We start from the raw sequence: 21134 nt of genomic DNA, 5'->3' as shown, positions 1-21134 counted from the left end.
ACTCTTTAAACGATGGCTCGCCAGTCTCAGGACCATCAGGCCAAGGTTGCGTTCCCTGCCCTACTTAGGGTGGAGCGACCCAGTCCTCCTGTATGGCTGGATTATAACATCCTCCTTTTACTCTTTTTCTATATGCTGTTTGTTATTGAAACAAGTGAACTAAGGTTGCCATGAATATGTGTTTCTCTGTGTAAAACTTCATAAAAAATAATACAAAATACATTTAAAGAGCAGTTTCATAGGAGCAAGGAAGAGTCAGAAATAGAAAAATGATATTCCGCAGAGGGCGTGGTTGCTATAGAGATAAAGAGACTGAAGCGAAACTCTCCTGCTGCCCTCCCGCTGCAGAAACTAAATAAAATATCAAAGCTCTGCTTTGCTGCGATGCTCAGGAAAGGATTCCTTTTCCTGACATGGGCTCCTTTGGTGCTGAGATGTACACCTTCTCGGATCTGGCATTTGTAGATCACTGTTTGGTTTCCTCTTTGTCACTTGGGATATGCTCCTGTTCCTTCCTAGCATTTTTCCTTCCAACAGCAACATTTTCTCTTTATGAGCGGGTTCTTGAGTATTCCCAGTAGGTCCTTAAATATTCCCTTTTTTGTAAAGTCTAGCGACACACCTGATTGATTTTCGAGGGAAAACTCATATCTTCTACAGAGGCCTTGACTGCAAATCAGGAGATACAAGCTGCCTGTAAAATACACAGGATCCCTGGTGTAGAATGCAGAAATGTGCAGTGAACATCATCAAACTCAGGGAGAAGTGTGGCTCACTGGTTAGAAGCGGCAGACCCTGAAGCAGAGGTCGGCCCGGGACCAGGGTTCAATCCCCGACGCGGCAGGGTCTGGTGTCAATGTCCGCGGACTCGATAATTCTCGCTTAGGTGCCTACGCTAACCATGGGTCCCACTCTGCAACTCTGGGCAATAGCTTGCTTAATCTCCACAACGGCCCCAGCAACGCCGGGGATGCCTGGCTTCACCTTGGGGTGCCCTCTCACAGGGAAAGCCAGGACGGGTTCCCCAGCGGTATACAGCGCCAGGACGCCACGTAACGAGGTAACAGTGCGCTTTACAAGTATACATACATTACATACATTACATTACAATCATGTGAACCTAAGTTTCCAGAATTCTTTGTCGTATTCTTTGAGAAACCTACAAAAGTAAGAAATCTACACAAAGTGCAGAGAAAAACCCTTCTGGAGTAGATTTCCAATTGGTCCTATATAGAGCTTCAATGTGGACTGAAAAAGAACCAATTCAGATGACAACAGGAAGTCATGTGCTTGCACCGCTGACGCCATTGCTGCCGCCTCGTGCTGGCTCTTTAGGCCTGGAAAGGTCACACCTCAGAAGGATGAAGACAGTACAGAGTACAGATGATGACTACCAGGAGGGTGCCAAGTGAGCGCTTCTGACATCCTCTAAGGATGCTGGGAAGATGATAAGGGGTGAGGGAGGCTCAGGAGTAGCATTAAAAGGCTCTCTTTAGGTAGTATATGGACCTGCCGCCCATAAGAGCAGCGGGGCGAGCTCAGTAACTATCCAAAGGTCCTGGGAGAGACACCGGGGGGAATGGTGTAAAAGCAAAGCCCAAACTGAAGAATAAAAAGTGGTGGCGGTGCGAAGACTTGAAATGGGCACGAGAACGGTCCAGCGTGTCTACTCCTACCATCATGTTACTCATGTGTGCGAGGAATGGGCTATTAGCAGAAGACGGCTCAACCTTCATTAAGCGCTCAAATACATCTAGTCACTAAATATTTCTTCGCATCAATAGGCTGAGTTCTGAGCCATTGCATAATATTCCTTCTTGTGCAGACATGTCGTACTTGGTGGTTCCAGGGACACTATACGCACGTCCCTCTGGCCCTACCTGTGTTGGTGTACCACATGTGGTCCACCAACGCCGGCAAGAAGTTGCATTCATGTCACACACTCTTGCAGTGATTACTGTCTGCAGAGGACTCGCAGTGGTCCAAGGCGGTCAAAGGTCTGTGAAAATGAATATGCACTGTATTTCCAAACAATGATCTGCAGCAATTCATCAAGGTAAACATAGGTCATTGACGGTAGATCTACTTTTCTAACTCCGCATATGCTTACATAATAACATATGCTATTCGATGTTTTGGTGTTGATATTGTTGAAGGTTAATATTTTAGAGTCACTGATTTCATACCACACGATCACAATGTTTTTATTTTAATTGTCATTTTCCATAATATGACAGAAATAATTTTTTCACTTTTTAAATAACGTTTTAAATGTGTAGTTTATATACTGTCATAATTTTATTTGATCATCAGTAAGTTACTTTCTTAACTGAGTGTATTGAGGTAAATAACTCAAAATCCTAGCCACGCTGGTAAAAAAGAGGCTTAAATCACCAACATCTGGTGTTTCACTGACATTCACCTAAAATCTCCAGCTTTATTTCGTTTCTAGAATCCAGACTTCCATGATTTTCCTTTCCTCTGACTGAAGATATTTATTGCTCCCAAGGAGCATGCATTGGGCAGATGGACAATTGTCCAATTGGTGCATAGTTCCAGGCCAAATATATATTTTTTTGACCTTACGTATTGGACAGCGAAGGGCCAAAAATATACATTGTTTCTTGGTCCTATCATACCATCACAATGTAAATTCCATAATGTTTATGCTTCTTTACAATCAATAAACACACTTCAATGCATGCTAAACATGTACAAAAAATATGTTTAAAAAAATTGATATTACCATACACTTTGGGATACAATATTCTACTTGACTCAATAAGCTAACAAAAAAACCAACTTGTCATATTGCGATGAGCGTTAAAGTCTTTCCTGAATAGGGAGAAAGCTTACCTTTGCTGCAGGAGTACGTCTGAGAGCTCACGCGCTTCCATCCGGGGCAGCAGGAGTAGATCGGCGCAGACACCGTCCTCAACCCTTGCCGATAGGCAACCTTGTATGCGGTTCTGGAAGAGACGACAAGAGAGAGATGCTGAAAATGTGAACACGGCTATGAATCCACATTCCCTGCTGATAGTTCCAATGGATGCAGCCAGCAAAGGGACTGAAATTATGTTGGTAAGTGCATAATTTCCAAGACTGCACCAAGAGATTTAGAGGCTCATTCACAAAGGCACTAACGAGTACGTAAAGTAGCACTACAGGGGTATTACTTCATGCACTCAAACCCGCCTTTGAGGATCAGTCGTTGAAAAGGCTAACATCCTAATAGTAAAAGTGCAAAGAGGGTACATCCCTTTCTATTTGTACTAATTGTATATGACACTTCCGTAAATATTCCCATTTCATTCCTATTTTAGGTGGTTTGGGATAGGTTTACAAAGGCATGTAGGAGTTTTACATGTAGTATTCCAGGAGTACCACTACAGGTAGCCATACATGCTTTTGTTACTTGGTATCATAGTTTAGCACTTTAGAACCACTTGCGCTGACCAAAGGGTCTGGGTCAAGAATACGGAAATGGCTCGGGAGGTCTCTAAGGGGTGTGATCATGGGCAGGGAAGAATCAATACAATGCATTCTTTGCTTTCCACTCGCCCATAGCAGGAGGCAACCGATTGCCCTGTGTGGAAAGTGTGCAGAAAGTATGGGTTAATGGAATAGACTTCTAGAACTTGTGATCAGTATCACACCATGTAAACCATAATCAAAAACCCATGCTGAAATTACCAATGAAATAATCACGAGTGACCATAGGGTGACTGCCCCTTGGGTGGACACGCGAGGGTAAAGTCCGGGGTGAACACAACGGCTGACAGTCAACCTTGTAAAGGTTCTGCAGAAGGTGCCTGATACTAATGGTTCACTGTCACCCGCAAAGAGACTGAAATGGTGTGGGACGGGCACTGCTTACGAGAAGAACGAAGAGAGAGTTGGTACTGCAATATCAGAGTATGTATATTATCATCGAAAAGCTACATTCATAGCTTATCGTTTTAGCTCAACTCAACAGTCGAATATCATCTAGAAGTCCGATGGTTACTCTTCTCTGGGCCTTAACCTGAAGGCCAACATGGCCCTCGCATTCTTTCTGTACAGCTACTGTCGATGGAGGGTGTCGGGGGATGAACAGCCTCTTCTAGGTAAGGTCCATCTCCAGGAATTACTGCAATTCCCGCCACCACCCAGGGGCTTGCGGGATGTCCCTTTATAATCTTATGTCTTCAATGGGCTGTAGTCAAGCAGAGGAAACAGTTCATGAGCAGAGGACATCTGTTGAGGCACTTGTTGCTCATAAGTGATGTGTTGAGGTCCTAAGCACATTCGGGGCGTAATGAACAGTACATACCTTACCCAATAGTTAAACCTGTTGTTAAAGGCCAGAAAAAAAGAATGGCACAGGCGTTTGACCGGTTTTATTTGTCTATAGAGTAAACCAGGGTAAAGACAATAAAAGTTAGACTTCAGAGCAAGAAAGCAATGTGAGAAATAGAGCTACTGTAGATGCTTTTTATGCAAATTCTGATAGTAATTCACTGTTAGGGAAGATTGCCTTAGACGCTCAACGCGTGGCTTCTAGCTACATCCCGGTATCTTGCAAACTCTGAGGTGGGTGGACAACAGTTGGATAAGACCCCAGTACAAGAACTGTGGAGCTCCATCAAGAAAGGATAACGTCTTTACAATGTTTGTGCAGAGAAGCACACCTCTAGTCTTCCATCTCCCCTCTTAAAAGACGGAAGTAAATGGTCAGATCAGCTGTCAGATGTAACCAGAAATTACACTGGGGGAAAAGAAAGTGAACATTTGGAGCAACTAGAAACACAGACCTCAAAGATGCGAATTTTACTATCGGATTTTCAATCGATTTGTAAGAGGAGTTTATTTTTATAAAGAAGAAAAAACATATCATTATAGATAATTATATAAACAGTGTCTTACCTGTATGAACTGCAGATTCGGTGGCCCTCACATGCCTTTAGATAGGGTTGGTAGACCGGCTGCACGTAAGACTCGGTGTAGGAGAGTTTTGGGGCACTGAGTGTGTTTGCCAAGCACACCCCACGGCTGAAACCAATCAGAAACAAAACATCTTTGTCAAAAAAAAGTATAGGGTGACCAGCACCCTAAAAACAGCCTTCTCAGCACAGATTATCATCCATGCATCCTTCTTCATTTTCTAGCCATATATGAGTGACATTTGTAAGGCATATATATCTTATATTACATATATTTGTAAAGAATATTATCCCATTTGAATGTCCCCAAAGCGTTTTCGAATGCTGTGCGCATTTCATGGGTCTGGGATTCTCGTTGACCGGAGTCGACGCGCCCTGTAGGCATTGTATTTGGTTGCATTTCTTGCATAGGGGTGCCCTATAAGAGATAGTGCTGGATCTGTGCAGTGCGTTGTGTGTATGGATGTGTGTGCACCCTTTCTGTTCCGCTGAGGTGCGCGGTATTTTGAAGAGAGTACCATTGCCGTTAGCCTAGCCAGGTTGATGAGTTGTTAACCACATGGGTGCTCATGACGAGCTCTGCTCGTCAGGAGGCATGGTGAGCTGAGCTCGTCATAACGGCCGCAACGCTCACACGCGGGGCTAATTCCCCCACTGTGCGAGCGTTCTACAGAAACGGGTGTGGCCGTGACGAGCTCAGCTCGTCATGAGCACACGGCCACCGTGCTGCGTGACGAGCTGAGCTCGTCACGAGCACCGGGGCGCTGTGCGCGCCATCACTCCCCCAGCACAGCGGGGGAATTACCCCCACTGCGAAGGGGTTAAAAGCGTGGGACTGGGAGCCCCTATTTGTGTTGTGTCTCTAGGACCACACTAGGACATACATAGTAAGCTAGCATGAGTGATAAAGCGTCACAGCATCAAGCGCCCATGCTCTATGCTGGCTTTGAAATCTTGGCAGGTCACTAAGGGAGATCAAACTCAGAGTCCTGTGTCCCATTGGCCGGCTGGAGAGTGGAGGCCACGTGTCGAACATGGCATAGTCAAGCCAAACCATGCAGCTATTACTGTAACCCGAAATGGTTGGGATCACATTAGCTTCTGAGCCCCTGAAAGGAAATGCCAGAAACAACCACCCAGAGTTAGAAACACCTGTAAACTTTTTATACAGTCCACATTATGAGCAGAGCAAGTCGGATTTTGTATTGATGCTAATAAGTACTTTTTGCAGGATCCTTGCCTGTACTGCCAGCCTCACAGGATCTAATCTGTCTATTCCAGGATTTCGTGAAAGTTTCTTCTGACACCACCACATCAGTGCTTAATCTATATAAACATATAAATGCAGGCCCCAAAGTTTGCCTTAGGAGCCCACCTTCTGTGCTGCAGAATGCTCAGGTTAGTAAATGCCAAGGTAGCCCAGTGTTGATTCCACTCACGCCTTCTTCCACCACCCTACACTTCCTGCCTCCTTATACAACTCGTGCACATCCCTTTTCACCCCCACTTGCTCCCTTTGCTACTATTTTCCTGGCAGCCTTCCCCTGGCTACCATGGATGACCCAGCAGCTGTGTGTTGTGCTCCCCTGCCAGGACATTGCCCGCAGGCCTGGAGGGCTGGGGAGGGCTGATTAATTTACTAATTGCAGGGGCCTTACTGCTATTCATGTGCTCCTGAGCTGAAGGTCTGGGGAAGGCTGAGGGTTAGCAATAGCAGGGGCTTCCCTGCTTATTAGGTGCTCATTCCCTGGAGGGCTCGAAAAATTTTGTGACCGAAAGGGGCCTTGCTGTTTTTTTTAGTTGCTCAGCATGTAGGCCATTATCACCTTGGTCCTGTGTCCTGTGCAAGGCCAGTATCCTCTCACTTTCATTCCTTGTCTGTGCCAAACATCTTAAGGATTTTGGGGGCCCTGGGCCGAACATATTTTTGTGCCCCTTTTCGGAACAGATTTGAATTTATAATCCAATTTATGCTTTTTGATGCCCTCTTTCAGCTGGTCACTGGACAGTGCACTACCATACTTGTCCAAATTCTTAATGTATTTACATCTAATATTCAAGGACATTGACGTGTGTTTTCAATATTACAACACAGTAGCAGCTCACTAAAATTACTGAAAATAATCACAGTGACATCCTCCCATTTCTCATGAGTGTTGGCCTGTTTGATCTCAAAGACATTTTTTATGGATGTTGCATGAAACATAAACACATTTTTCTGCAAAATCTCTGTGATAGGTTCTTAACACCCATATTAAAAATACATTTGAAAAAATGGTATTTAAAACAAACTGTTTAAGGAGCATGCATGGTCATTATGGCAAGATTGTCTGCAGAACAGAGCTGGCTCTATCAGGGGGCTCCCTGAACGGCTGGGGCCCTGGACCAGAGCCCACATTGACCATGCCTTAAAACGTCTCTGGTCTGTGCATAGGCATATGTGGCCTGAAGCCAGAGTTGCAGAGATCGGGATTCATGTTTGAGTCCCAGCGTCTGCTCAACAACCTGTGATTCTGGGCAGATCACTTCATCGCCCAGGCCCTTAAATAAAAATCGGATCATGTGTACTGTAATTGGTACTCATAAATAGAACTCAAATAGCCTTTGTCTTGGGCTGAATTCGCACTATATAAAACTGTCAAATGCAAAATCAACTATAAAAATAACCATTTGTTCATGCTTTATGTTTCTGCAAAGGGACTATGATAATTAAAGAGGACACTTTATAAAAACATGTCCATATTTTTTAACACAGCTTTTCTGATGCAAAATGTTTATTTTGATGTAATTCCCCTTAGTGCCTCCCTGTCTGGTTGTCTTATGGTGCGGGGGCTGCGCTCTGACCCTTAAGTCATTCTGTACCTCCTATCGGGGGCACCATTCTACTTCTATATTCTTTTTGTTATTCTGGGAGCGTCTAAGCTTGCACTAAGATAACATTTCATAGTATTCATAATTTCCAGTGACTCCCTCCTCAATGGGGGATCTTGTAGGGTGATGTTTGTGGCCTTCCTTTCCCTCCCCAGCTCCTGTCTCACCTCCATATGGACACACCCCTTACTCACCGCCTGCATGAGTGGGAAAACAGCAGGCCAATAGGTTTCTGTCTCACTGCTCTGACCACACCCCCTTTCTCAGTCAGCCAGTAAGACACAGTTTCTGGATTGAAGTGGGGGTAGAAATTCATAGATTTCCTTCCCGCCTCCTGATTACCACGCCCACGTTAGCCAGGTGAGGGACATAAAAGCAGCTTGCCAGCAGCTTTCATCAGACCACTTCAGGTTGGACTCCACAGCACCCACCACCAGGAGGATCGTATCCAGAAGTCGCAGAAGGAGATCAAAGCAAAGACCTGCCCAGCCCTCAGGGGCCCAGAAAACCTGCTTCAACATGCTGCTTCATCTCCTTAGGTGCCAACCTTTTCCTACATGTGAAGACCTTCAGTGACCCAGTCCAACTCCTAAGGTTTAGGAAGAAGACAATGTTACTTGCTCTGTAAGCTTTAAAAGGCTTAATTTACTAAATATTTCTCTACAAATTAGACCTCAAAGAGTAACCAAATGGTGTTTCATGAAAAGGCACGCCCCTTGAATGTGGGCCACGCCCCTTAATTGTAGGCCACGCCCCTTGAATGTGGGCCACTTTTTTTGTCAGTTCCCGGCCAAATTGTCATCCCAATCCGACCTTATTTCCTGCCCTTCTCTTCATCCTTTTTTTCCTCTTTTTCTGCCTTTCTCTCTTTTGGTTTGGGTCAAAGTTTTGTGATTAAACATAAGTTCTGCTCCTGACGGTGCCCGGCACAAATTAAGCACTTCCAACACCTTTTTATAGCCAGCAGCCACCGCTCACAAAGACACGGTTGCACCAATGGGGATTTAAAAATATAGGGCTTCTTGCAGACTACCCTTTAAGAAGCCGGTGTCACTGCTTACATGGCAGAACATTAGCTCAGCCTGTCCTGACTCAGGGCTGCGGTTCTTTCCCACCACCACCACATGTCTGCACAAACATCACCCATCCTGCAGATGCTAATCCCTGGCTGTGCTCGACTGAAGCCACAGCAGGCGACGCCTCAGATCCCAGAGCCAGAGGAACATGCTGGTATCAGATGCACTTTCTGCCGCTTCAGCAGTGGGCGACAGCCATGGGAATTCCCGCCCGCCACAAGCCCTCCTGCCCTGCGGTAGAATGTGGAATCAGCTCTGGAAGAGGACGGTGGGGCTCACAGGGAGTCTGGACCGCCTGTAGAGGCCTTGGTCTTTGTGTTATAATTTTTTATTAGTATTTCATGTTCAAAAACAATGCACATAAAATATATAACAGTATACTAGTCCATATGTGAAATAAATAATAAATTACATGAACTCATTTCAATAGAGGCCTCGGTCTTTGTTTTTAACAATCCAATCTGACATGTAATCAAGCCAAGGAAGGTAAGATGGTCACCTCTTGAAGGTCAGGTAAGGGCATGGTGTCTGTACTATTTAATCTCTGAGAACTTTATTGTAAAAAGAAAATATAACATCAACATTATTCTTGAAAACATTGGGATAAGTCATTCTCGCCTGCACTTTTTTGAGTTCAAAGTTAAAAATAAAATTTGGGGCCTAGGGGGTGTATTTGCCGTGATTCTGCCGGACTCCCATGGGACTCCTGATGGAGTTTCTTGGGATTCCTGAGGGACCAGGTAAATTAATTTCGAAAACAACAAATGTGTGGTGGGTGTCCGTAGGGAGTTGGCCACCCACAGGGATGATTAGCCCAACGCCCAACACCTTGCCTCGCATTACCATAGGCTGTACATAGGGATAGGTTGACCACCCACCGGAGGCCACGAGTGGCGGCTGCCACCGAGTAGCATGGGTAGGGTGGGGGAGGGGGGTAGATTGAAAAATGAATTCAAATAGGCTTAACTTGCTGCTGACCGCTGGACTGCCGCCTCGCGTCGTCCTTTGAAGCCAGAAGCACACAGACTGCCTCCCCTAAGTCAATCACAACGCCGCGATGCAGCGTTGTGATTGGTCTGAGCACCGTATCTGCACTCAGACGGGGAATGGGAGCCTGTGCATGTTCCTCACCAGGCTGCATAAAGCAGCTTGGTGGGGAACAATCAAAGTTGGCCAGCCCAAATGAGCCAGCCAAACAGTCATGCTCACTTAAGTGCCAACCAGGCCTCCCCTGGTCAGCTGTGATGACAGCCAAGCCCTGCCAAACCCCCGTAAAGCTGCATGACAAAGGGAAAATAAACTGATAATAACATAGTGTTATTATTATTTTATTTTTACTTTTTCCACTGCAAAAAATACAGTGTACCTGTTGGCAGTAGGCAGTGTCCATGAAAACAGAAGACTCTGCCCCAAGGCACAGCAGGCCACTGGTCATGGAGACCACTGCCCCACCCCCCTCCCCCACCAGGATGTTTCTAAGGTGCATCGCTGGGTCAGATAGAGACCTCTCTGCTGCTCTGTTCTGAGTTCCCCTTGCATGGTTTTCTGTTTGCTTTGTGACTGTCTACATTTAGTGTGTAATCCAGCCTCAATGGCTTGGTATGTCTAGGTGTAGCTGCCCACTGTGCAATAAAATCAGATAAAAGTCATAATGACCTAAACACATGGCTTTTTCTTAATGCAGGTGAAACCAAACATACATTTTTCATAAAATTAGAACCAAACACCATCCTAGGAAACATTGTTACCCAGCGGTGAATGTACCTGGCTGTGAATACAGGAGCAATGAGGTCTAATCCTGGCTCCCCCTACTGTTCTCCATCGTGTGTTCTTGGACAAATCAATTTATTTAGTTGAAGTAGGAAGCCGGGATTTAAACCCTGATCTTTTTCCAAGGCTGTCAATTTAATAACTAGGCTGTCTGCCCTGTGTAGCAGAATAATTAAACTAGGCTAGTCGAAAATGCCGTGGCCAATTCAGGGCTTCTAAGAAAGTTCCAAAGAGATGCTTCTTTGCCTGGAGCTCTACATTCGCCTTCCATGCAGCTGTCTTTGCACATCAGTTGCTGTTGATTTTCTTTCCTTCGTTTTGTTTGCAAGTAGGTCATGTGTGCAAACAATGGTGCTTTCTCCATCAAGGGCCATCGCCATAACTAGGCCTCTTTCTGTGCGGCTTCATCACAGGGAGTTAAATCGCAAAATATTTCACAACAATTGTGGCTGTGTTTCCAAAGCTGATGCAAGCTCTGTGAACACAGACCCTATGAAGCTGTTCACTGGGGTGTAACGTGTTACTTGTCTGTCCTCTCTTTCCAGTGACCAGTGTGCGGCCCATTGTGTATGGGAAGAAGGCGTGCATGGGCTGGGAACGGCCATGGCCAGCTAGTGATGCGCACACAAAGCGACTTACCCGGAGCGATGAAACAGATCAGAGCTGGTCACCCCAAGGATTAGGACACACCCCGCCAGAAGGCAGATGGGCCCCCACATTTCTGTGTGGTCGTCTTTCCCTCTTTCGTTGAATGTTTTTTTGTAGTGACCACTCGGTTGTCCAAGGAGTGGCTCCTATGGCGTTGACCACGTCAGATGGAGAACCTGGAACAGAAAGGATAACAGAATGAAGGTGACATCTCCATATAATTACTGGAATCAAAAAGGTGCCACGCGCTACAGGGTTTGCACCAAACTGGGGGACAGATTTTCTGATTTTTCATGCCGTACTGGGCATCAACAAAAGCTGTGGATCTGAGTTGTGTGAAAGAGAGACAGCAGAACAGCACCAGAACTACTAAGAAATGGCATGGTTTTGTTCTCTTGCGGTGCTTTTGGCTGCCATGTGCCATGCACACTCCCTTGCACCATAGTGCAAGAGGACGTGTAACTTCAAGCATAGCTTTGGTACTAGAAGGATACCCGTCCGGTACAAAATACCATGCTAGACATTGTTTCATATTTTTCCCACTTTGTATGTGTGCTGCATAGTGCAGCACATGTGCAAAGTTGGAAACGTTTGGAAAATTAAAACAGTTATCCAAGTTAATGCCAGTCTCAAAAAGGTGTTATTTTTTGGCACAAAAGCCCTGTGTACAAATGTCATTAGATAGGACTTTGTGTCATAAAATCATGGGCGGGTGCATAGGAATGCACAGTTAAAACCAATGTTATGTGCCCTTGACACAAAGCAACGCAAAGCTAACCAAACTTTGCGGTACTTTAGGGCAACTTTCCGGCACAAATACAGTTTTGCTCTGGAAAGTAAATCCCAAATCCACCATTTGCACTAGTCTGTGTCAGTTTTCTGATGCAAGCCTGGCACACATTATTAATAAATCGACTCGTGCATCTTCAAAAAGATTTGCAGCGCATGATTAGCAATTATTTAAAATAAACAGAATATAATGCTTGGAAATCAATTATGTATACATACATGCAGTTAAATATAAATATATAATGATCATAGACAAACAGCCGGATTACTAGTTTGGCGGTTTTGGAGCAGGTTGCCACGCCAGCACCTCCCTCCAAGACTGCAAAACCTATAGTCCGTCCACCCGCTGGATTAAGAGTTGAAATCCTGGCGGGGGGTCCAGCGGGGGTAGTCCCGATGCGGGGCCTTTCTAAGGTTTATAGGAAAGCCTTGGAAAGACACCACCGTAGGAGCGCCGCATCCGGCCCCTGCATTACAGAAATGCACACTGTTGTGCATTTCTGTCTGTGCAGGAACAGGGGCTCTCCAAATACAGGGTGGCACACCATGTACCCCAGGGCACAAGTCCTAAAAAAGAAGTGGGGGGGATGCTGACGTCATGATAGGAAGTGACGTCACGAAAGTTGGCTTGCACCATCAGACTCATTGCCTCCCCTCGCTCACCCCTTAGATGGGATTGCATCAGAGAAGCCAGCTCATGACCAGCGTTCTGAATGAGCTCCGATCACGCCCCAGGGAGGCCAAAGAGTGAATGTGTGGCTCCATTTGCTCCAGTAATCGAGATCCTGGTAAAATAAGTGGGGGGACGCGGTCCACCTGCGTGGTACCCCGACTCGAACCCTGATGTACCCTCCTGCATGCACCCCCTTCACAGAGGCACAAGAGGGCCCTGTAGGTTCCCCTTAGTTTCCTCACTACCACCATTTTCATGGCGGGCGAACCGCCATGAAAAGGTTCGAATTGAGGAAACTAGTAATATGCTTGCTGGTGCCACAGCAACACCGCCAGTATATTACAGCCTCGCACCGCTTCGCCACTGCCGCAGACTCAGGGATCCCCGGCGTTTGCCATTGTCTTGTGGCAGTCCCACCGCCTAAATTGTAATATGGCGGGTGGACCTTCAGTCGGTCAGTACAGGGACTGCCACCATGGGTGCAGCTGTCCCATGGACCATTGAAATCGTAATTAGGCCCTCAATATTTCAGGCAGGATTGACAAAAAAAACTCTAAAATCAAGATGTGCTGCTCAGGTGCCATACAACAACTTAGCACTTCTCTTCTATTGGTGAGATCCAGCAGACCCTCTAGCTTTTTTATGTGAAAACAGAGGAGGAAGAACAATGGGTAAGAGACAGCGCTACTTTTGGCGGCTCCAAAAAACCTGCTGGGGAAGCTACAACGGGTGCAGATTATGGCCGCTAAGCTGGCTCTTTCTCGCCCTCATTTGAGCTCCTCCACCATAGCCCTAAGGGATCTACACTGGTTGCCGGTGCACTTGCGGGTAGTGTACAAGTCGGCGTGCCTAGTATTTAAGGCGGTACACCAACAGGGCCCAGTGCCATTGCAAAATATGTTTGCCTGGTATTCTGCCCCGCGGACCCTTCGCTCTTCCTCGGCCCTACTGCTTGTGGTTCCGAGGTTCCAAAGAACTAGGATGGGTGGCCGCTCGTTTAGTGTCGCAGCGGCCAAACTTTGGAACTCCCTGCCACTCTCTTTGAGAAGTCAGAGGGATTACCTTCCGTTCAGGAAAGCCCTAAAAACGCATTTGTTTCCCTAGAACTGGCTGAGCAGTGGTGGTGTGGTTGACTGGATCTCAAGCGCCAGGATGCCCTTGGGGCGACAGGACTGCGCTATACAAGTACACAAAATCAATAAATCAATAAATAAATAAATAAATGAAGAAAACAATGGGAACATTTATTTAGGGAAACATAATTGAAAAGTCAAAAGAAGCAAAAGTGGACGAGAATTGAGAAACCTACTGCAACGAAAAAATAAACACCCAAATAATGCTTTTTATATAACATGCATGAACTAGCTAAATCCTTTAATGTACGGTCATTTGGTGTACATTTGAGATGTAAAAGAGTCCCTCGTGCATTGCAATGCTAACGTTCCATAGCAGGTGGAATGAACAGCCGGCAGCATGTGGTAAGGGCGAAATACTCCTGTGGGTGGACCCTATGTATATTTCAAATAAGTGCTAAGAATGAGCCCTGTGGACAGCTCTGTATAAAGCCAGACCTGGTGTTAAAGGTTCCTCCGCTCTCTCAATGCCCCTCGCCATCCCTCCTCTCCAGGCCTTCCTTATAATCCCAGCTTTGTCTCTCCCTCCTCATCTCATCCCAGCCTTGTATCAGTCCTCCCCTCTTTCTCTCCATCCCTCCCTGTCGCCCCTCCTTTCTGTCCGTATATGTCACTCTGTCTCTTTCTCGACATAAATTCTTCCACCCTATTTTCCCTCCTCTCTTTCTCTTGTTGCCTCCTTTCTATCTGCTGCTGTCCCCTCTCTGTCACCCCCCTGCATTGCCTCCCCCCCCCCCCCCACCCCACCCCTCTCTTGTAATGCGATATCTGTACGAGAGCCTCAAGTGCAGAGGTTTAGGCAGCTCAGCCCTTCCGACAGAAGCAAAGCGCTAAAAAGTCAGACACTCCTGCGCTCCTCGTGTTTCCACACACGGTGTGTTCACAAGAGTTTCCGCTCCACATATAGCGCCTCGGGTGCATTGTCAGAAACACCGGCGCTTCGGGTGCTTGTGACGCACGGTGGTTTCCAGCGGTGAGAACCTTCAGCTCCTTGTCTTATCCGGGCGTGTTTGGGGTCTTGGGTGGGTGCAGGCCTCGCGCCCCGCTCCCAGGCCGTGCTGAGATAAGGCGGGAGCAGCGGCGGGAGAGGACGGCCCGGAGTGTCGCCCTTATCGCGGGTTAAACGAGCCCCTGAACCCCCCGGCCGCGAGCAGGGAGCCGGGACTGATAGTGTGACAGGTGTCCGTGATGTGAGCCACACACGGAGCTACTGCCCTCAATCACTGCCCATATATGTCCCTCTGTAAACGCAACCATGCATATAAACTAGACCAGAAACAATCGGACTTTACAGCGCTTTGGGCCTTACAAGTGCTAGCCAGGCGCTATAAATGCTATATGCCACGATGCCAGCATCTCCGCTGGCACCAGCGACGCCAAGGTATCCCATACGCATGAAAAGAGGGAGCCCGTTTTATTTGGTACAGCTCCTGCACCTTGTAGGGAAACAATAACTCAGTGCCATTATTTTCTTTTAAATAACAAACCAATGCGTGAAAAAAATGTAGGGCCATATGTATCATACTACCGTTCAGCGAATTCCAAATAGCGAATTTTAAGGAATCGCTATTTGGAATTCGCAAACCGGTATGTATGTACAAAATCGCTATTAAATAGCGATTCTTTACCATTCCTAATTTGCGATTAGCAAATGGCTAATCGCAAATTACCCATTCATTTCCATGGGCCAGGAGGCCCATAGGAATGAAGGGGCAATTTGCGATTAGCCATTAGCTAATCGCAAATTAGGAATTTCTTCAAGGGTGCAGGGGTGTCTCAAGAACACCCTGCTGCACCCCTGAAAAAGACATTTGGGGGCATATGGCGCACATACATGCCCTAAGGGCATGTATGGGCGTCATATGGCACCTGTGGTTTTTTGGAAAAAAGCTTTTTGAAAAGAATTCGCAAATTACCACCAACTAGAAGTTGGTGGTAATTTGCGAATCCTTAATGGCATTTTTTGAATATTTTTTGTTTGATACATTGCATTTAAGGAATCGCAAAATGGAATTGCAAATTTTGCTATTCCTTATTTTGCATCAAACATGTTTGATACATACCATTTGTCAAATTAGCATTCGCAAAGAATTTCGGCCTTTGCGAATGCTAATTAGCTTGATACATATGGCCCGTAGAGAGGTACATCCCCTTATATGATGTGCGATACCACAAGCCTTTGCCTGGAATTAATCAAGTCTTTGGCCTGGTGTCAATCGTTTAAGAAGAAAGTAGGATGTGGGACACTCAGGCTGCAATGACCTGTGAGTGGACCCCAACCACAGGGCCCTCCAATGCTGGTCAGCAGTGGTCACTGTTTAAGCCACCAGAGAAAAACCTAGATAATCTGACTCAACCACAGCCTTGACCGGGGAAAAGTTCCCCTTAACTTCTATTACAAAATAAAAAAACACTTCATGGTGTGTAATAGGAACAATTACTAAAGTCAAAAGTGATCGTGAAACACAACTCCAGTGCACTTTCAGTAGACCTGTGCCTGGTGGTTGTATGGAGCACCTTAAGATAATAAATTCTGCACTCTGTGTGTTTCATGAGTTTTCCTTTCTGTTCCAACAATGGGCACGTGTTCTTTCGAGTGGCACCACTGGTTCGAATACATTTGGCATCTCAACTCTTTGGCCGCCAATGGCAGTACAGAGAGTAACATCACATGACTTTTGACAACCAATGCTAGTTGTGATAGCAGTGGATGTAGGGCTCTAAAAGTGGTGACTAAGAGAACTCCTATAATCCTATTATTGGAGCCATTAACCTCTGCCTGCACTGTCAGTCACTTTCCACCCAGACCTATTATATAACGTGTGTTTGCCATGGTTTGCAGCCTGCCAAGCGTTTTGGAGCAGGGATTCAGTCTGCAAGCATGTAAAATAGCTCAGTGGGTTAATCACCTGCAGTCTGTGCAAACTGCATATCAAAGGTGTGGGAGCCCATGAGGTAGATTCTGGGTCGATTCAATGAGTGTCACGTGAGAGGGTAACAGTAGCACCTACTCCTAGGGGCAGATTTACGACTTCTGGCGCAGCTCTGCTTATCAGCAGAGATGTGCCAGAAGAGTTGCGACGCATCTGCCCACCCGTGCGCCACCACTGATGCATCGCATTTACAGCGCGGCACACCATGGCGCTCGGATGGGCAGATGCGTGATGCATCCCCAGTGGAAATGCGGCGCATTGCTGGAGTTGCGTCGCAAGCGCAACGCAGCTCCAGCAAGGTTTGGGGGTGCCCAATCTCTAAGATGCTGCTTCAATCTTTACGCCTGCTTCAAGCAGGCTAGGGTTTTGACGCAGAATGGCCCTAAAAGTGACTAAGTGAAATCTTGTCGATTTCACTCAGCCACCTTTAGGAGGCGATCATCAATCAATCAATCAATCAAAAGCATTTATATAGCGCGCTACTCACCCGGCGGGTCTCACGGCGCTTGGGGAGGGGGGTCCGCTACTGCTCGAACAGCCAGGTCTTGAGCTGCTTCCTGAAGGCGAGGTGGTCTTGGGTCAGGCGGAGGTGGATCGGGAGGGAGTTCCAGGTCTTGGCGGCCAGGTAGGAGAAGGACCTTCCTCCTGCTGTGGCTTTTCGGATGCGGGGGACAGCGGCGAGGGCGTGGCTGGTCGATCGAAGCAGGCGGGTAGGAGTGTAGAAGTTGAGGCGGCTGTTGAGGTATCCTGGGCCTTGGCTGTGTAGGGCTTTGTGTGCGTGGGTGAGGAGACGGAAGGTGATTCCCTTTTTGACCGGGAGCCAGTGCAGGTCTCTTAGGTGTCCGGAGATGCGGCTGTGTCGGGGGATGTCGAGGATGAGTCTTGCTGAGGCGTTCTGGATCCGCTGAAGTCTCTTCTGGAGCTTGGCGGTGGATCCGGCGTAGAGGGCGTTGCCGTAGTCCAGTCGGCTGGTGACGAGGGCCTGGGTGACCGTCTTCCTGGTCTCGGTGGGGATCCACCGGAAGATCTTATGTAGCATGCGCAGGATATTGAAGCAGGACGAGGAGACGGTGTTGACTTGTCTGGTCATGGAGAGGGAGGAGTCCAGGATGAAGCCCAGGTTGCGTGCGTGGTCTGTCGGTTTGGGTGCGCTGCCCAGGGCGGGGGGCAACCAGGAGTCGTCCCAGGCAGAGGACGAGGAGCCCAAAATGAGAACTTCTGTCTTGTCTGAGTTCAGTTTCAGGCGGCTGGTCATCATCCATTCGGCTACGTCTGTCATCCCTTCATGTAGGTTGGCTCTGGCGGTGGCTGGGTCGTTGGTGAGGGAGAGGATCAGCTGGGTGTCGTCGGCGTAGGAGATGATGTTGAGGTTGTGTTGGCGTGCGATGGCTGCGAGGGGGCTCATGTAGATGTTGAAGAGGGTGGGACTGAGCGATGATCCCTGTGGTACGCCGCAGATGACTTCGGTGGCTACTGATCTGAACGGTGGAAGGCGGACTCTCTGAGTCCTTCCGGCGAGGAAGGAGATGATCCACTCCAGTGCCTTCTCCTGGATTCCGACGTTGCTGTGGCGCTGCACTAGGGTGCGATGGCAGACAGTGTCGAATGCCGCGGAGAGGTCCAGGAGGATGAGGGCCGCAGTCTCCCCGTTGTCGAGCAGGGCTCGGATGTCATCGGTGGCTGCGATGAGGGCGGTCTCGGTGCTGTGGTTGGCCCGGAAGCCAGACTGCGAGAGGTTGAGGGATCCATTAGTCTCGAGGAAGGCGGCCAGCTGCTTGTTGACGGTCTTCTCGATGACTTTGGCCGGAAACGGGAGGAGCGAGATGGGGCGGTAGTTTTTGAGTTCGGTGGGGTCCGCTGATGGTTTCTTCAGAAGAGCGCTTAGTTCGGCGTGCTTCCAGCTCTCCGGGAAGGTGGCGGTGTCGTAGGAGGTGTTGATGATGTCCCGCAGGTGGGGAGCGATGACACCATCCGCCTTGTTGAAGACGTGGTGAGGGCAGGGGTCGGTTGGAGATCCGGAGTGGATGGAGTTCATCGTACGGATGGTGTTGATCGGGGACCAGGCGCGGATGCAGGTGGGGGGAGACGTTGGTGCGGTCGTGGGGAGCGTTGGTTGCGTGCTAAAGCTGTTGTGTATGTCTGCGATCTTGTTGTGGAAGTAGGAGGCGAGGGAGTTGCAGAGGTCTTGTGATGGGGTGATGTCGTTGTTTCCGGCGTTGGGGTTGGAGAGCTCTTTAACGATGTTGAAGAGTTCCTTGCTGTTGTGTGCGTTGTTGTCCAGTCGTTCCTTGAATGTAGTTTTCTTGGTGGCGTGGATCAGTTGATGGTGTTTTCGAGTGGCGAGCTTGAGGGTGGTCATGTTGTCTGGTGTTGGGTCTCTGCGCCAGGCTCTTTCGAGGGCTCGGCAGTTCTTCTTGGAGCTCTTGAGTTCGTCGGTGAACCACGGTGCTTTCTTACTGCCGGGTCTGCTAGGCGGGGTCCTCAGTGGGGCGAGCTCGTCTGCGCAGGTGCTGATCCACTTCGTGAGGTTGTCGGCGGCCTGGCTGGGGTTTGCTGAGCTGGTGGGAGGGTGCTGGCTCAGGGATGCGGCGAGCTGGTCGGCAGTGATCTTGTTCCAGCTCCTGCGTGCAACCTGTTGCTGGTGATGGTGGATCGTGGTTCTACTGAAGCTGAAGTGGATGCAGCTGTGGTCCGTCCAGTGGAGTCCGGTGGCGTGGCTGAAGACGATGTCCTTGCTGGATGAGAAGATGGGGTCGAGTGTGTGTCCGGCATAGTGGGTGGGAGTGGTCACCAGCTGCTTGAGACCGAGGTTGGCGAGGTTGTCCAGCAGGGTGGTGGTGTTGCGGTCGTTGTTGTTCTCCAGGTGGAAGTTGAGGTCCCCGAGGAGGATGTAGTCAGCGGAGGGGAGTGCGTGCGGGCAGATGAAGTCGGCGATGTCTTCGCTGAATTGTGTGCGTGGTCCCGGGGGTCTGTAGATGAGGGTGCCTCTGAGGGTGGTCTTGGGGTCGGTGTGGATCTGGAAGTGCAGGTGTTCCGCGGTTGTGAGGGTGTCGTCGGTGTTGGTCGTGATGCGGATGGTGTTCCTGTGGGCGATGCCTCCTCCGGTCTGATTGCCGCGGTCCCTCCGGGTGATCTTGTATCCGTCCGGGATGGCGATTGTGATGTCGGGCGCTGAGGAGGCGTTCATCCAGGTTTCCGTGAGGAAGGCGACGTCTGGAGATGTGGTGTCGAGGAGGTTCCAGAGTTTGACGGCGTGTCTGTGGACGGAGCAGGATGCACTTCAGGTGGTTGCTGCTGGTGCTCGGCCTGGTGGGTGATCGTGTAGTGCAGGTCCGGGTGCAGGTGAACTTGCAGGAGTGGCAGCTGAAGGGTCCGTGGGTGCGTCTTGGAGTGGCTCTGTAGCATCCCGGGATCCGACCGGTGTTGAGTGCGTTGAGTTCGGTGGAGTCGTAGGTCCGGCGGGCGGGCTGGCGTCTGCGGGGGTCAGGGTTCCGGGCGCTGGGCGCGGTCCAGGCGCGGACGGGCGCAGACGGGCTTACCTTTGGCGCGCCTTCGGTGCACAATCGGCGCGCCCGCTGCGCGTCAACGCTGCGCGTGCGCACGGTCGCCATTTATGGCGAAGTGCGAGGGAGGGAGGAGCAGCTGGGAGGCGGGGAGGGCCCAGAAAGAAAAGGGGGCGTGACTGAACTCTCGGCGGCGGGAAGCGGGGAGCGGGGCGGGGGGCACAGGGGGCAGCATCGGTAAAATACAGCACAGGGCGGCACACAGAAAGGCGAAAAAGGGGCATAAATACCTAAATAGGCAACGAGGCAGCAGGAAAAGAACTCGGCACACACAGACTGCAGGGGACCACGCCGAGCGATGGCAGGGGGTGTGGTCAGCCGGCAGCAGGCAGGCTCAGTGAGGCAGGCGGGGAGCACACGCTACAGCTGGTGGCCGTGCGGCGCGGGGGTGTCCTAAGGCTAGGTCACCGGAACGCCGCTCGCACCAGAACGCCTACATGTGGCGCAGGGCTTTACAACGTGACACATCTCCCAGATGCACCACATTGTAAATACCCTGCAGCATGGTGCTGGCTTTGTGTAGCGGCTGCATCACAAAAGTGACGCAACGGCGGCGTAAAAGAGTCGCAAGGGGCTTGTAAATCTGCCCCCTAGTATTTACAGGGCTCTACACCGAAAGACAGGCGCAATGCCTGCATAAACACACAAATTATTGTTATTAGTGCCTGGAAGCTGCCACGCCCCCTCTGACACAACTGGCGCCCTCCGCAGTTCGGCCGATTAAGAAAAGCAGAAAAGAGAGTCCAAAAATAATAA

General features: G+C 48.9%; 1 protein-coding gene across 2 annotated transcripts in view; it reads right to left on the bottom strand.

Annotated features, from left to right (window-relative positions):
* EGFL7 (EGF like domain multiple 7) overlaps positions 1 to 21134 on the bottom strand; it is a 62669-nt gene that overhangs the window by 20642 nt on the left and 20893 nt on the right. For both annotated transcript variants that reach the window (XM_078641923.1, XM_078641924.1), the window contains 3 exons: positions 11279 to 11463; positions 4906 to 5031; positions 2857 to 2969 (listed from right to left, as the gene is read on the bottom strand). In XM_078641923.1, coding sequence (XP_078498049.1) covers positions 2857 to 2969; positions 4906 to 5031; positions 11279 to 11358 — 319 coding nt within the window. In that variant the 5' untranslated portion in view covers positions 11359 to 11463. The remainder of the gene's footprint in view (positions 1 to 2856; positions 2970 to 4905; positions 5032 to 11278; positions 11464 to 21134) is intronic.

Source organism: Lissotriton helveticus, chromosome 5_1 (assembly GCF_964261635.1).
Source record: "Lissotriton helveticus chromosome 5_1, aLisHel1.1, whole genome shotgun sequence".
Classification (NCBI taxonomy): Eukaryota; Metazoa; Chordata; class Amphibia; order Caudata; family Salamandridae; genus Lissotriton; species Lissotriton helveticus.
The sequence above is the reverse complement of the archived record's forward strand: the minus strand, read 5'-3'. Positions and strand labels throughout refer to the sequence as shown.